The following is a 17,075-nucleotide window of genomic DNA, read 5'->3' on the forward strand; positions in this document are numbered from 1 at the left end:
TTTAGTTTTTAATTTTTTATTTGATATTTTTTTAATACTCTAAATGTCTCTTTCCATCAGTCTACTCGTCTTGCGTGACTAAGCGTAAAGAATAGAGAAAGGGAAAAAAAAAAAAATAGACAAAGGTGACGGACTAAAAAAGGGATAAATAAGATATTAGAGAAAAAATATCAAATGAAAAAAAACAAAAACTAAGGACAAGGGTTGCTTGCTGCAATTGCATTTGACTCCTTTTTCTTTCAATTTGACCAACATCAAGGAGAGCTCACTGCAGTGTCATTATCATCACGTCTTTCCAGTGAAATATTTCCTTTTTACGTCTGCATCTTAATCTCTGTTCGTCAACATTTGCTGAACGTGAATGAGTGGGAATTCATGACTGGGTGGACTGGTCATGCTCCACGCTAAGCAAGTCGAAGCTTCCCACTGGATCCACTTTGTCCTAAAGTCAAAGGGCAACAGTGTCTTTGGCTTCATTAGCAGAACACAGGACGAGTGAGTACACGGATTTCTCATGGCACTTACCCTTTTGGATTGTTTGGGTGTTCATTAGATACTGTCAGTACTACAAGCATGCATGTAATGAATGTGTTGGAATCTCTTTCCTTTCTCATATATTTTGATGTTAGAGATAGATCTGTCGCTGTTGTAAGAAGGAAAAGAGGAAGAACGAGGGAGTCTGTTGATTTGGCTTTCTCTTTGGAGCTAAGATTCTTAAATCTGAAAGCACAAATTGATGGTTTGAACAAGTCTTTCATGTGTTTGAAGACGAGTTCTGTGACATGGTGGCAAGCAGCAACTTCTGCAACTTCATCAGCTAGTTCATGCCTTCTTAGGTGATGCCATGGCCATGCTTCCTTCAAGATCACATGGTGGTGTCATCGTGTGTCTTCACCAGACTGTGAAAGCAGCAGCACCTGTTGCTGGTTCTGTCGACGAAGCTTGCTTTTCTGATAGCAAAAAAAGTGAATGAAGCAGCTGCAGCTACACAGAGTCTCCCACTTGAGGTCTCTCAAGCAGTAGTGGGTTGTATCTTCCACCTGCATATGATGTAGGTTGAGCTGCATTCAATGAAATTGACAGCTTCAGCACAGCATTCAAGTCAGTTTCTTGGGCACACGTTTCTTTCACATCTCTGGTTTTGCATGGATGGTGAAGCAAGGGATCAGCCAACTCCAGTTGTAAGTATGATAGTGGAGGGAAAGGCCAAGAGAGAGTTTGGCATGTGGAGCATTAAAGACCTACTAAATTGCTACCCAAGGCTGACCTTTACCTGCTGGATCTTATTCTTCTTCTGCTTCTTTCCTCTTACTTATTTGTAGGATCCAATCCATGTAAGAGGACCATCAATGGTCCTTTTTTTCTTCTTGAGCTGACTGAATCACCCTCATCAGTAAAACCTGGCAATTAATTATAAAGCTGTTTTGAGAAAGTAATATTTATGATCTGTTCTCTACATCATTATCCTTCTAGAAGTGCAATTTATGGGGCGGCTCACCCTATGGAGTTGCTGTAGAGTCATGTTCAGCCACAGCCACACATGCCAATTTGGTTTCAGATCTGCAAGTTCATCTCCAAGTATACATGAACAGTCACCAGTAGTATATCTCTGGCTCATGTTTAATTAGCTTCTGCTTATGATTAATGGAGATCATCAACCTTTTGGCTCTTTCTCAAATTCCCAATTTTCACCTTCATCCCTTACTGCACAAAGAAGAACACAAAGTGGCAACCATCTGCGGAGCACTTTTCTATGGATTTACATGAAACGATAATTCATCTCCATAATCTTCTTTTACGCTTCAGAATCAAGGTAAACAAAAGAGGCAATGCAATCCAAAGGAAAGAGAAGAACAAGCATTGGAGGTTGACTTTGTAGCGGAAACACCAAGATAAGTTGATTGTTATCGTACTATATATGTGATTTCATAGACCATTTGCTTCCTTCAGAGACAACTAAATTTACACGTCTTTGCCTACTTCGTTTAGAACATGAGAAGAATGGATCCGCTCGAAGAATCCTTCTTAGAACAATTCACACGTATCGAGCACCGCAACATCAAGAAAGCTCTCTTGCCAGTGTCCGTCGTGCTCATCGAGCAGCCATGACTCCAGCAACGAGAAGGGTGCTCCGGCCTCCGACCTCTCGGCCGTGGAGTCGTTGAACCCGAACACCGACTCGAGCGGCTCCGGCGACATGATGCAGTTGGAGGTGCTCACGCTCCCCTGACTCGACGCAGACTCCGCCACACCCGATCCCGAGCTCGCCGGAGCAACGCTGGGTTTCGGCGAACCCTTCGTCCATCCTTGGAGAAGCCGGGATATGTTCTCGGTGTTGGATGCGTAGGTCGAAGGCTTACTGTCGAAGCTGCAGCTGACGGACGAGGCCTCGCGCAGAGCTCGCTTCGCCATGTTGATGTCGGTCTGCAGACACCTCTCCCACTGGCCTTTGCAGACGGTACGATGGCTCGACTGCCCGCTACTCGGGGGGCAATCGCTGCCGGTCTCCGGCTTCCTCACCTTCTTCTTCAGGTGCGTATTCCAGTAATTCTTGATGTCGTTGTCTGTTCTTTCCGGGAGGTAAGAAGCTATGGCGGCCCATCTGCGTTCAGATAGCAGCACAGACATCAGCACTGCTCCTTCAAGCAAAGGCTTCAAAGAGCTCGGAAGAGATGTTGTGGCCTTTACCTGTTGCCCAGAAGAGCCTGGAGGCGGATGATAAGCTTCTCCTCCTGATCGGTGAAGTTGCCACGCTTGATCCCGGGCCTGAGGTAGTTCGTCCACCGAAGCCTGCAGCTTTTGCTGCATCTCATCAGGCCTGTCAAGGAAAGCAGACATATGATCTACGTTGTTTTGGATCTAACAGGTGGTCACAGCAAGGCTCACCAGTGTTGGAAGGGACAGCTCTCCAATTCCCAGGGCCATGTTCTTGGATGTAGGACACCAAGATGATGTCCTCTTCTGGTGTCCAAGGCCCCTTCTTCACACCATTTTTGTCACAGCATGGTGGTCTTCCCATCTCTCTCTCCGGCTTTCTTCTTCTCGAGCTATGAGAACAGAGTATGATGCTCTTCTCCTCCAACCTCACAAGGCAAGCTTCCGAGGCTGCTGCTGTTCCCAAGCTCTCCACCGGTACGGTATATATACACACGAGAGACCTGAGGAGGCAAGAAGAGTCAAAGAAGGCAAGCAAGGTGCATTTACTCGCGGGTACGCTTAAAAAGTCAACTTGGGGGAGTGATAGCTCTCTCTGCCATCACACCCCATGCATTCAATGCAATTGTACCGGGAAGAACCCTAATCCGCTTTCTCCTCTGCTTAGATAATCAGCACAGATCAAGCTGACGTGAAGGTCGAGCTTCTGTTACCGCCGCGTGCCGGCATTTGAATCCAGGTTTCGATGATAGAGAAATGCCAGGCTAGGTTGAGTATCCACTTGAAGTCTCCACCGATATCTACACTGGGATTCTTTAAGACTGTAAGCCAGGGTGAGTTACTCTTTCTTGAAATCTTGACGAAAGAGCTCAACCGGGGGAGACTGCTGCACAAGTTGCAGGAGCACAAAGTCAACCAACAGGAGTCAAAGGTCCACTAGATCGCCTTTGCCCACCTCTCTGCATAGTAAGACATGATTCCTGCAAGAATTAAGTAGACATATAACTCAGGTTCAGATGCCATTCCAAGTTCTAATCACATCCAAAATCATTAAGCTTTAGCTGATTAGCTGTGACCAAAATTAATTGATCAGCTACTGTCGATGGCTTGCTGCAGTCTCATCTTGTTTCCTTTCTTCCCTTTTTCTGATCAGGGGCTATAGTTCCAGGAACTGTGAGCAGATCATGCATGCAGCAACACATCCATCCAAAAGCACGAGTCCACGAGAGCTGCACTTTGATGGCCTGTTGTCTTGTCTTGCATCAAAACATTAACTTCTCATCCACTCCTTCACTTCACCCCCTTTGCATCGACTCTCATGCCCACCTTTTCAATCGAGGGACCAGAAAAGAAGTCAACCTTGAGCTGCTCCCTTCTTCCTTCTCAGGGAGGCAAATGGTCTCACATGTGTTGCAATGCATGACATGGGTGGCTGGTTCATCAATGGATGAAACTGGCAGCAGGCATTCATTCAATCAAGGGCAGGGAAGAATTCTGTCTCCAAGTTCGGAGAGCAACATGATGAAGAATTCTGCAGCTAAACACATGGAGAATCGTTGGGGACAATGAATACGGGTCAGATTCTAGGTTGACAATTCTGTGACAGATCCTTCGGCTCATTCTCGAAGGTGGAAACATTCAACCCTAGCAGTGACTGACCATTAAGGTGACTGAAACAGACTTTAATGAAAGGATCAAATCAAAACATTGAGTAGTTGAGCCATCAGATAAAGATGGTGAGGTGTGATCAGATTTTTCTTCATTTTATTTATTTGTGAAGTGTCTCAATAGGATGGTCTTTTTATTTTCTTTATGTTTTTATTCATTTACAATCCTTTACCTAATAATATATTTATCTCTTTGTGTGTGGACTTTATGTAAAATTCTGTCTAATGGTTTGTAGATGATGAAAACAATATATATTATGTGTCCACAGTGCAACATCATCTGGAATTTACAGTAATGATAGTCTACAAAACAAGAGCACCTTTTTCCCCCCTCAAATATGAAATAATTATGAAACTTCTTGGATATCAAATTTGCATACAAAAATTCATGATAATATATGAAGCAATGCTAAATCTTAATTTTGTTTTAAGAAAAAAGGTAGTCTGCAATGAAAAAACCTATTACCATAATAAATCAATCAAGCAAGAATATTTATTTCGACGGCTCAAATATGATCACTTATATCACAAATAGCAATCTTTTGGTGACTACTTATATCACTTATATGTGAAAAAGCTCAACCACTTCAAGGAAAACACTACAAATAAATGTATTAATTGCATTCAAATATCACAAGTCCTTTTTCTTTTCTTTTCTTTTCATTTGTTCATGTTGACCATCATGTGATCCACTTTATGCTCTACACCACCTGCATTTCATGTGTGAATCTGAGTTCCCTCCTATGTGTCTCACCTAAATCTTAAGCATATGGGTAAGCATTCAATACATTTGACTTTGTTCTCCTCAAAGTTATTGCACATATATGGATATTGGTACATCACCATCATCCATTTTCATTTCCATTATTATTATTATTATTATTATTATTATTATTATTATTATTATTATTATTATTTCCTCCACTATACATAAAAATCATTTGAACCAAGTTCTAAGAGTCTAGCTAATTCTACACCCCATGTTCTCACAGTTCAAGCCATGAACAAGGTGGCATTGCTATGTTCTTGGTGCCCATAAAAGATTATCCATTTGGTTGAATGGTGCTGCTAAGTTCTCCATTCTCCTCTTCTTTAGAGATGAAAACTATTTGACCAGATCGAATCCAGCGGTATGGTTGGAAAATTCTACATACCAACACTTATCATCTCCAACTCGAGTGGATTGAATGTAACCTAATTGGACTACCTCAATGCCATAACATCAAATTACTATTGTTATTATTATTATTATGGCTTTATTAAATGCATAGGTATGGAAGAGTATTAATCCTTAGAATGATATCATAGGAATAAAGAAATGTGAGAGCAAATGGAGGGAGGTGTAGCTGAGATGGCACCTGTTCATTGGACCAGACTTGGAATCCTGCATGGTATTTATTTAGCAGCAGGACGAAGTGTGCATAGCATGGAGTGGAGGCGACGTGGTGGTGGTGACGCCGACGTCGACTGCCCATGCTTGAAGCGAGTTTAGCCCATTAATTGGTCGACGCTAGTTTCAAAGCATTATGCCATGCCATCCCTCTCGTTTTGCTTTGCCAATGGTGGTGGCGGTAGTGGTAACGACGTCGACCCGCCCATGCTTAGCCGCCTGCCTCTCTAAGTTGCGCTCACTAGTTGGCCGACGCTTCCAAGCATGATGCCATCCCTCTCATTCTGCTCTGCCCTGCAAAATGGAAACAATAACAATGAATTAACTGTTTGATCAACACGATCAATATCGGTCCTTGATCGATAACAAGGTCTTGGGAATTAATCTCGTCTTCATTTTCCATTTGCAAACACAAAAAAACACACGCACACACACATATGCTAATATCAGCATAAGTAATATGAAACATATACCACCTCGGACATGTTGCATCTGATTTAACACAGGGACCCAACATTGGTCTTTGATTTTTAATCTGAGAACATTTGTTGTCTCTCATGCAAATGATGAGCAATCATCCTTAATCTCTGATGCATTGCACAAGTTCACACACCTTAATTTGAAGAAACACATCAGAAATGAGTCTATTGTATTCACAAAGAGCAGATGATGGAATCCAAGTCAATTCAATAGGCATAGAATTTGATACTAGAACATGTACTTAACAAGAGTTCAAAACATTGTAACACTTGGGACATTAATGAACAACATTAGAAAGCATAAAAATATCAAACTCATAGTAGACTAACCGAAGTTGAAAATGGGATAGAAGAAAGAATGTTCGGGGCATCGGTTGACTACCTTTTTACATCAAACTAACAACAACATTAATGATTATACAATTAAATCTACCAAAATTTTAGTTTGATGCCACAGGACCACACTAGTCCAGTAACAGCTGAGAGAACAAAAGAATAACCCAACAAGACGCCAACTGCTGTCACAGAGGAAGCTGATAGGGTATCCATGGATAAGTTTACTAGTCCAGTTAGCACATTTGCCTGCAGAGAATATGCCATTTGGATACTGAGCCCTATCGAGGGTTAAAAATCAGCCTACACCAGGTCCGGAAGAATTTAATGTCTAACTCACCAGAAGAAACGAACCGAGAAGATTCTGATTGAATGCTTCTTCAAGAGCCAAAGGCTTTTGTCCCGGTACTAGATCCGATAGCATGAGAACTGATAGAACCTGCCAAAGGACAGATTGAAGAACTAGGTAACTAACCATGTGCCCCGAGAAAGTGAATCAATAATGATGTTAAGAACATGGTTTGTGTCAATAAGAAATAGTTGGTTCAAGAGGGAGGGAGGAATGTTAGATACATATCTTCCATATGAGCTGAAAATATTAGGTGTTCTTTATTTTGGTGAAAGGTGAAAATAATTTTCATTCTTCTCTTTGTTGTCCATAAAAGTTACAATAATTTCTTTTGCTGAATTATACTAGCAAAAATTAGAGCCCTTCTATTGCTACCGTAGCAAGAATAATATAACAATGAACTACTCAAATGGCAATTTAAAACAAGATGAAAATTGAGACCAATACCTGAAAATTCTGTGCAAAGACCAGCATAACAAACGCCAGGTTGCACTGTACAGAAAAACTTCTTATGAGGCTTGACCACCAAAGCAACAAATACAAAAAAATGTTGCACTAATCAGAACTTGAAAACCATATCTAACAAATGTGCATTGAGGTGCAGTTCAGAGTGAACAAATCCAACTCTTTTTGTTTCAATTTTTAAATAAAAGAAGTGTTTGACAAATATTACTTTCATTAATATACAGATGTTGGAATAGACACCAAGCAGTTTATAAATATCATACTTGTTCTTCGGACATTTACAAGATGAATCTCATAGATTATAGTCCTTACCATTCGCCGAGAAACTCTTTCCACATATTTGTCCAGAATGATAGTTAAGAACCTATCTCAAATGCATCAGAAGGCATGAGGTTGACAGACAACCAAGCAGCTAAAAATATGAGTAATACAAGTACAGTAGATGTTTCGAATAATATTTACCAAAATAAAACTGCAAGGATCCAAACTCTAGCTCTTGCAGACTGAATGCTTCCAACCTTCTTTGATGAATGATTACTGAAAAGTATCTTGTATCCTAGATGCACACCAACCAGATACATACCCCAATATCCTAGCAGAAAAGACAATAGATGAATATTCAAAATCCAAGGCCCAAATATATATCTCTACTACTAAATAAGTATTTGGTGAAACATTTCATTTTGATGAAAAAATAAGCTGGAAAAGCCCTTATTTTCATGGCGTTCCTCAAAGTTATTTTTTGCTAGACTAGACTAATTATATCTACATATCCATTTCCATCTTTAAGATACCCCTGGCCTGAGATTTTGCATCAAGCAGTGACACTACTGTGGGAGGAACAAGTGTTACCACTAACCGAAGGAAGCCAAAGTGGAGAAGGATAAACCTTGGATAAAGAAGAATGTCATGTATGCATAATTGGAGGATTTTCTTGCTGAATTCTAGGTTTTTTTTTTGTCCGGTCCTAGTAGTGTGCATCAATGATATAGCAAGCTAGCATTTACAGCATCAACGATATTGCGTGGAGGAGAAGGACAAGAAGAGGGTGAAGAATCAAGAGAAGGAGAAGGTAAGTTCAATCAAATTCAATCTAGCTTATCCAGATAGGGATTGACCAGAGTTAGTTTGATTCTGCCTGATTTCTTAGATGACTCCAGAAATCATCAGTGAAGTTGATGGAACCAACCATGTGCAACATTGATTCACTATATCAGCTGGAATTAGCTTTCCCAACCGAGATAGACTGATTCCAAGCTTGTATGCTTCACCATATAATCTGACTGATCTCAGTTCATATATGACAAATTCAAAATTGATCGCCAACAGAGACTAGAATAAACATGAATCATTGTATTCAGACTGACTCCAGCAGGAACATTGTGGTTTAAGAATATATCCACAGGAGGAGAATAAGAACATGAGTATGTTGCTTCCATCATTGCTCCCATCAGAATCCATCAAGCAGGAAAGACGGAGAGACAGGACAGAGTGGAGAAGTAAGATAAGATAATCCAGTGAACCAGTGAAGAAGAGGAAGAGAAGAAAAAGAAGACGGCTGCAGCCATGGCCCACTGACACGGACTTAGCTGGTTTTGCCTAAGTCGTGCGGCACCCTTGCGTGTCCGTCCGCAAAGGTCAGCCTCCCCGAAGCCTCCCATTGTCCCTTAGGACCACCAAAAGAGAGAACGGGTTAGAGAGAACGCCTCAATCGGGATCCACAAGCAAACATGTCCGAAAAACACTTCATAGACAATGCAAATTACAAACAGACTTTACAAGCTCTGAACAGTGGCACAACAAAGGGTAAAATGGTCCATTACAGACCGAAAAGCTCTCGAACGTGTCCACATGACACAACCTTTATTTACAAGCCTAAAGAGGCCACCAACCCAAATAACATGGGACTATTAAGCCTTCGGCCGCCCCTCTACCTGTTGTACAAGGCATGAACATGTCAAACGACACGGACATGTATAAGCATTACATCGAACACCTTGTTTAGAAGTTTGTCCGTGACACCACGGCAGCTATGCCTCTTAGCCATGGACGTGCCACTTCTATGTCACTGGGCTGCATCATTATTGCCTCGAGGAGAAAGGTGAGACATCACCATTTATTCTCTCCAGCGACTGCTCCTGAGGGATTAGTCTAACCTCTGTTCTCTTTTATTTCTGGACTGATATTTCTAGATTCTATATACTCCATATGAAACCTCCTTTTCCTATTCCGTCCTTAATCATCCACGTTAAACATCTTTAGATGAGTCATAGAAGTACTCACATTGATTCCAGAATAAGCCATTATGGAGAAATAAGAATACATATAGCTTAGAACTAATAGTAACTGATGAAAAATTAGGGGTAGTTGAATCAGGGAGTGCCTTTGCTTTAAGATGAACCTTACAGAAGTTCTGAAAGAAATGGACTAATTCGGCCAGCAGTTCCTTAATTTTTCTCAACTTATCTGTGTTCTCTTCTTTCCTCTTTTATCCTGAAATCCTCTTCTTCTGACTCATGGCTCTTTTAAGTGCTGTTGTCACATGACATCAAACATTATATGCTCAAAATCAAGGCAACTGGTTAAGGAAATTTCAATGATGCCTCAGGATGAACATAGCATATTTAACATGATTAGTTTCTGAAGGTCATGGAAGACCCATATATTATAGAAGACGACAACTCTTTTTGCAACTGACAGCGGGGCAGCAAGAAAGCTGCATTTGAAAACCACTCCTTTTCAAATATTGATCAGTTAATAGTTTGTTCAATAACACACAATAAATCAAGGCTTATCAATGATATATTTAAGACACTATTTTGTCCATTTCTTGAACACATCAGGCATTCAACTGAAAATAAGAGCTGCAAAAAGAGAAGAAATGGATGCTATAAGTAATTCTTACCAAATATACTGAATAGGCCTTCTTTATTTTGGCTGATGATATCAGCTGTCCTTTCATGGGAGATCAAGTATTTATTTAACCCACATAACAAGCATGCCTGATAACCTGAAAGGTGAATTGTGTGATTGATTAAGCAGTTGATATGATACAGTGTCCAAAGTTCATTTTGTACTCACAATAATTTTATTAGCCAGTACCTATGAGAACTAACAAACCGAAAAATCCACAGTATTCTGGATGGATGTTAAATATAGATGTAAGTAAAGATACTGCTGCAAGGGTGAAAAAGAAGTTCCAATGCACACCATATTCTCCTACATGTACCTACATAGATTGGACAGTTGTGTCAAAGAACTGTAAAATAACAAGAACAACAGCAGAAACAAGAAAATTGGTGATCCCAAATACAGCTGATTATATAGCAACTTGAAGTCATGAAATGGAAGGCTCCAGTGAAGAACACCTGGTTATAAGGGATAGCCAAACACATAAGGCTCCTGTCAAAATGGGATCCGACTCTAAGAATAGATTAGCGTACACAGTCTTATCCCTACAAATAAAGATGTTTCTATAACTAGAATTTTTGTCACTTAAACAAGAAGGGAGCAACTTTACTATAATGCCAAGGCTGGCCCTCTAGAAGGGTAGCCCAGTAAATCAGACTTGAGTGCCCAAACAGTGCCAACCCATGTGTTAATTCTTCGTTGGGCTGGTAACTACCACCCAATATGAACCACTCCAAGTGGTATCTAAAACCATGGTTTGGCATCCATATACTCCTGCCGACCATTATGGGTCTGGCTAGAGAGGGAAGCGAGAATTGAACAAAGTAGAAAAAGAGACAGAGAGAAGAGGGTAGGGAATGAGGAGGAGGTGGTGGCAACATATACCAGAAGGAGGAGGAGGCAACAATTGTGATGCAGGGGAAGGAGAAGGAGTGAATGACAAAGAGAAAGAGAGAGAAAGAGCAGAAAGAGTCGAAGAAATGGGGGGAGAGGGAAGAAAAAGAATTGAAAACTGCCATAAATGACAAAAGGAACATGACACAGGTACATTGAGTAAGCCTACCGCTCAATATCCTATACCTTATGATACCAACTCTTTATCACCCAGTAAGCCTAGTATGGTGAGTTTATCAGGTTATATAGCCTTTATTGGACTGAAGCAGGTGAAATCACCTTGTTCGCAGCCCAATTGGCTATCTGACTTGCAAAACAGCCCCAGAAACCAGTTAAATTTTGGTGTATCCTGGTTCATTGCTGGTCGTCAGGGTTGACTTGTTGGTTTCATCAAATTATAATATCACCAAAAGAAATAACGGGCACTTTCATGATATCGTCTAGATCATGCACTTGGTCTTTGCTATTTACCCTGCAGCACTGAGATATATTCTCTCGAATGACGAATACCTCATTGAACCATACAACCAAATTTACATAAACATAAGAAAGCAGCTTTAACAAAGTGAACACAGATAATAATCAAGTAAAAGAAAAGGCCTTATAAGCACATAAATACAATGAGGGGAAATGATTATAAATTAGCACGAAGAACCAAAGGAAGCATATAAATTCAAAGGCTATATGTAAAGGACAAGACAACCTGCCATCATGTGAAACCAACAATAACTTCTATCAAGCCAAACTTGCCTTATATGCCCTAGCCAAAGATCAAACAGGAGCTGAAAAGGGACTAATATTTGTAAAGGAAAAGGAAAAAAAGTAATAAGATTTTCTAATGTTGAGGGGCTTGAGCACAGCAAAGTCCATCCTTTTTAATAGTTCACAATGCCACATGTTGTATATATTAGCTACTTCAACTAAACATTTAAATACTTGAGCTTTAGAGGACTACAGGTAAATTATATGAATTATCAATTCAATTTAGATGCATAATGCACAGAGCTTTATATAAATAGCAAAAGACTAGAGGATCCCACCTGGTAATCTACACCTGTTGTAGTAATGAGCCGACCAAAACCTAGGAATAATAGCGGGCTTATAGATTTAAGTGTTGCCTTCCAATTCCTAAGGAGGGAATAATAGAACTTAAGATTTCAAAAATAATTGCGGAGGAGACCAATACATAAATCAAAATAGCTTCAGTATACATAAGTTCTAATAAGTCTGCAATCATTTCCCTGCACCTGAACTCATTTCTGCATGCTGATAAAATGCAACTATTGAACCTTATCTTTCTGAGATAGATGAAAAAAACTAGAAGTTGCAGATAAAATGCTGTCAACCAAAAAGATGACACTAAATGCATGATAGTTCAAGCTAAGGCTTCAACTAAGCCCTCTTCCATTGTAATTTCCTTCTCCACTAGGATGATCATACCTTTTGAGGTATTTCACCATTTGAAATTCAGTCAAGCAAAAAAAACTAGAAGTTGTAGATAAAATGCTGCCAACCAAAAAGATGACACTAAATGCATGATAGTTCAAGCTAAAGCTTCACCAAAGCCCTCTTCCATTGTAATTTCCTTCTCCACTAGGATGATCATACCTTTTGAGGTATTTCACCATTTGAAATTCTATGACATGCAATTTCATAGCAACATTTTCAGTTCCATTGACAGCATACTAACAGAAATTGACAATAACATCAATTTCTGTTGTTGTCAGCTAATTTCCTTCCTAATACTGGAAAAAAATAAAAATACCTAAAATATGCATTAGAATCGGAAATTACAGTTGGCATAAAAAAAAAGATGTTAAATAACTGTAAGTTGATAGTTGTGTCCATTAGAGAGAGTGGCATGCACATGACAGTAGGCTAGCACCTGTTAAATCCATTATATTGTTAAAGGACTATAAGATTACTTACACTGAAATGGAATTCCGTGCTTTTCTTGAAACTAATGCATTAGCCATGACAAATGATCCAACTCCCAGATCCATCTACCAAAAAAATATGTATAAATAATCAATAATGCAGATATCAAGATATGTTTTACACATTATAAAAGAAATATGCAATGGCTTTAAGCATATACTAACCCAACTGCAATAACATAGTTCTACGTTGGAAAATGAGCATAGATTAATAAAATTTCAAGATAAGAAATGAAAGCAATTGTCTATATCTCTCAGCTAGTGCATCTGAATCATTGACTATGGGTAACAATCTATTTGCATAACCACTAAATCAATCAATGACTTACACATGGGTCATTATGCAGAACCAAAATGGTCCAAAAACTGCACATGAGATAATATGTGAACATAAAAGTTATTTAGGTTACCTAAACATGAGTAGGTTTTTTTCTAGTTTCTTTTGGAGCAAGATAACCACTGAAGACCAAAACATAAAAGTTATGAGTTATGTTCGTGATAGAAGCTTACCAAACCAGTACCATAAGTTTCAGTCTTTGCATAGCGTCGGGGAAAGACTTTAAAGTCCACAGCTAATATGCTCAAGCATGTTGTGATGACCTATATCAAAAAGATTAGTACCCATCCCAGATTTTTTTTTTTTAACATACTTGAAATAATTGATCTACATTAGCTTATTTATAATGATTTGCATACCACCAATACTCTATATGATGAAATAGTTGTTCTTGGAGAAGATGAATGTTGTTCTCCTTTAAAACGAAGATATGAAGATCTGCACCAGAAATGATCCATTAAGTGTGTGATCAATAACATCCTATATGAGTTCACAAACAAAACCCCCTATATCTAAACGATGAAGCCTCATCCATAGAAACAAAGTAAAGAATAAAATTTTAGGATTAACTGATAGAACAAACAACCTTTTAGCTGATATACATAGAAGGAGCAACAAAATAATCAGAACCGTGAATATATAAGCCCAATCAGCAAGAACCTGCCAGGAAAATTTCAATAACAAAAGTACTTCTTAAATAATTCCAGAGAGACAAATGCACATCAAACTGAATGACATGATAGCCATAGGTCCTAGATATATAACGATAAAGGCGCCCCGAACGTGCTTACAAGTTCAAATGTAGAAGTTAGTTAAACCAAAACAACAAGAAAAAAAGGATGCTAATATGATAAATGGAACGAGCAATTAAAGCTCATACCGTGAGAATAAGAAGAACTGGAAGAACAACAAACAAGTAATCGACGACAAGTGAAACTGCATAGCTCCTAAAATCTCTACGACTAGGGACTTTATCATCATCCTTCTTTGACGTTGCAACCTCAACATTAAACTTGCCTAAAAGACAGAGATCGTTAGCAGTTGTGGAAAGTCGTAGTCATCGAAAACCAAGGAAATCCTCAAGATTGTCGGAACCAACGCAACAAGATTGAATCTTGGTAGGGAAAATCCAGAAAATAAGTCACCATTTACTCTCGCAAAGCAGCTCCATTGGCGGAGGATTACCAAAGCCTGAAAGCAACCACGATTAATGGGTCAAATAAACACATTATTCCGTCAAGATACTTTTGACCGGCAAAGAAGAATTAGACGATTACAGGTATGATTGCGGAGAGCGCGGCAATCTCCAGCATGGAAGATCCCGTGAGATTGCTGACGAATCTGTCGAAAAAGGGATGCCAAGAAAATTCTTGACGAGAAGATTCAGGAAACGAGAGGAAACGACACCGAGAGGGAATCACTTACTCTTCTTTGAGGCGCTTGTTGGGGTTGAGAGTCTGCCGGAGGGGATCCATTGCGGCAGTCGGAGGGGAGGGGCAGGGGGAGATCGATCGCCGTCGGGGTCGGAGTCGGAGTCCTAACGGGCCGTTAGAATAGACCGCTTCGACGTTAAGCGGTGGCTGTCCGGCTTGTTAGAAGAAGCGTAACGGGCCGTTAAATAGACCGCTTCGACCGAAACCGATATAAACTGAAGAACGTCCAAGTGAAGCTTAGACCGGCTTTGCTCTGACCCGGCCGAGATTTGTAGGCTGAGTTGGGTCTCGTTGTTGCTGATCTTGTAATTAAAGGGAACAAATTACACCGTAAATTTGATCGTCACTGATACGAGTAATGTGACACGTCATCCTCCACATCGGCTTGTGCCGACACGTGAGCTTCCGTGTGAGCATTCGAACAGGTCATCTATCCACGTCAGAGCTCAACTTATCTTCGTGTCACCATATTACGTGGCATGGCTAATCACACGGTTCGGGTTCGTGCTAAGCATATCATTAATCTCGTTGTGTGGCGGGGAAGACGAGGAAGAGCCCGCTGCACACCGCGCCAACCAACAGCAGGACGCTCTCCATCACCTCCTCCGTCTCCTTGGCGTGCCCCCGGAAGAGGCAGCTGGTGACCCGGTAATCCGACGGCGCATGAGCGCATGGACCAGGTCGACGAACCCCATCCGGTATCGCTCCTCCATGGGCACCTCGATCCCGATGCCGGACTTAAAGACGGCGAGGCGAGGCCGTGGGCAGTGAGAGAAGGCCAATGAAATCAGTCATACTTGATGGCAGGTCATCCTCTCCACAGTGGCTCAGCTCACCATGCAAGGCTGCCCATCATTAGCAGAGCCATGAGGGCTCTCCTTTAATGCAGTGCCCACAGATGGATTTGCGCTTGGTGGCGCATTGCCCTTCAACCCACCAAAAAGCAAAAAAGCTTAGGAAAACACTCATACCTAACAATCTCTGCTCTGATGCTGCTTCCACCAGAGCAGTGTCCTGCTCTCCTCCAATGCTAAGCTTATTCAACTAAGTAGGTTTTCTTTGTTCCCACTTTGACATATATAGAGAAGGAAGTCGATTCAAACAAGGTCTTGCAAAGCAGAAAGAGCAACTCATGGTCTTGGAATCTGATACAGAGTGACCGCCATCAGATTGATTCAGAGTTGCTGCCACTGTATCATCTGCTAATAACACTAAAAATACAAGCCTGTTTCCTTGGTGATACTAGATTGAGTTAGGGCCAGGAAGTAGTCAGCTGGTCCATCTCTTTGTTGCCAGATACGAAAGCAGAATGGAAAGCTGAAACCACACTTCTGCAGCTGATGGTTTTGTGCCAGTGGGAAGAACAATTCCTCTCCCAGCCTCTCTGTGAACAAGCAAACAGGGGACCCTAGATTCATCTGGGCACACAAACCAGTGGGTGCAATACAGATCTGCTACTGTAGTTGATGAATTTGGTGGTGGAAGCTTGAAGATTCTGAAACTCAATGTAACAGTAGACTTTCTTATGGTCAACAGGGTTTATTCTGAAACTATTTGGAAATTCTATCCTATCCCAAATGCTATTAGTTATTCATATTTATAGATAATTCCAATCTTCACTAGTAGAGGAACATGACAAATTGTCAGGATTTTATTCGATGAAAAAATGAATCAAGTCCAAATTAATAATAATAGACGAATGTAATTCTCATTCCACATGTAAAGGTACGATGTATCTGAAATCCATCCTGATCTTCTAACCTTCTTCATGATTAGTTTTTTCTTACTTAAATGTCTTATTATGCTAAATAGAATATTCGTTTCGATAATAGTGTATGTCACAATCCAATTCAATAAAAAGATCGACTCACGATAAAAGTAAACTTATTAATCCGTAAAAACCAATCCAATTCTCTTTAGTTACTCAGTAAAATTATCATAATGAAACTTCAGCATAACAAACAGAGGACAAAAAGGGGGAAAAGACCCAAATTCAATACAAAGGATTCAAATGGGCATACTTCTATGAGACAACATGATAAAGAAAGCTGCACTTTGGCTTATATCTCACATTAAAGGAAGGAGATGAGATGTCCTAATCCTGACACATATGATATATCTATATATGTTAGTACTTACAGCATAATAATAATCCGAATACACAATAAAAACCTTGGGGTGTGTGAGCTTAGATAAGCTTAAAATTAGGACACGAACACCTTGGAA

At 40.3% G+C, this 17,075-nt stretch overlaps 2 protein-coding genes and 1 long non-coding RNA gene across 3 annotated transcripts; 1 reads left to right on the forward strand and 2 right to left on the reverse strand.

Annotated features, from left to right (window-relative positions):
• Positions 1-1,893: 1,893 nt before the first annotated feature.
• LOC103988336 (myb-related protein 306-like) lies at positions 1,894-3,020 on the reverse strand. Its single transcript, XM_009406880.3, has 3 exons — positions 2,887-3,020; positions 2,689-2,818; positions 1,894-2,602 (listed from the first exon to the last, which is right to left on the reverse strand). Exons 1-3 carry the CDS (start codon positions 3,017-3,019, stop codon positions 2,026-2,028), a joined length of 840 nt encoding a protein of 279 aa, XP_009405155.2. The 5' UTR covers position 3,020; the 3' UTR covers positions 1,894-2,025.
• LOC135676097 (uncharacterized) lies at positions 2,596-3,949 on the forward strand. Its single transcript, XR_010514138.1, has 4 exons — positions 2,596-2,771; positions 2,867-3,210; positions 3,323-3,621; positions 3,809-3,949. It is a non-coding gene; the product is annotated as an uncharacterized LOC135676097 (long non-coding RNA).
• Positions 3,950-6,397: 2,448 nt separating this feature from the next.
• Positions 6,398-15,078, reverse strand: LOC103987483 (uncharacterized protein At4g17910). The gene is made up of 16 exons (XM_065186914.1): positions 14,842-15,078; positions 14,694-14,757; positions 14,562-14,607; positions 14,297-14,433; positions 14,003-14,076; positions 13,776-13,854; positions 13,590-13,679; positions 13,072-13,145; positions 12,183-12,270; positions 10,441-10,567; positions 10,244-10,348; positions 7,801-7,930; positions 7,651-7,702; positions 7,321-7,365; positions 6,865-6,963; positions 6,398-6,773 (listed from the first exon to the last, which is right to left on the reverse strand). Exons 1-16 carry the CDS (start codon positions 14,889-14,891, stop codon positions 6,621-6,623), a joined length of 1,413 nt encoding a protein of 470 aa, XP_065042986.1. The 5' UTR covers positions 14,892-15,078; the 3' UTR covers positions 6,398-6,620.
• Positions 15,079-17,075: the final 1,997 nt, after the last annotated feature.

This window comes from Musa acuminata, chromosome BXJ1-6 (assembly GCF_036884655.1).
Source record: "Musa acuminata AAA Group cultivar baxijiao chromosome BXJ1-6, Cavendish_Baxijiao_AAA, whole genome shotgun sequence".
NCBI lineage: Eukaryota > Viridiplantae > Streptophyta > Magnoliopsida > Zingiberales > Musaceae > Musa > Musa acuminata.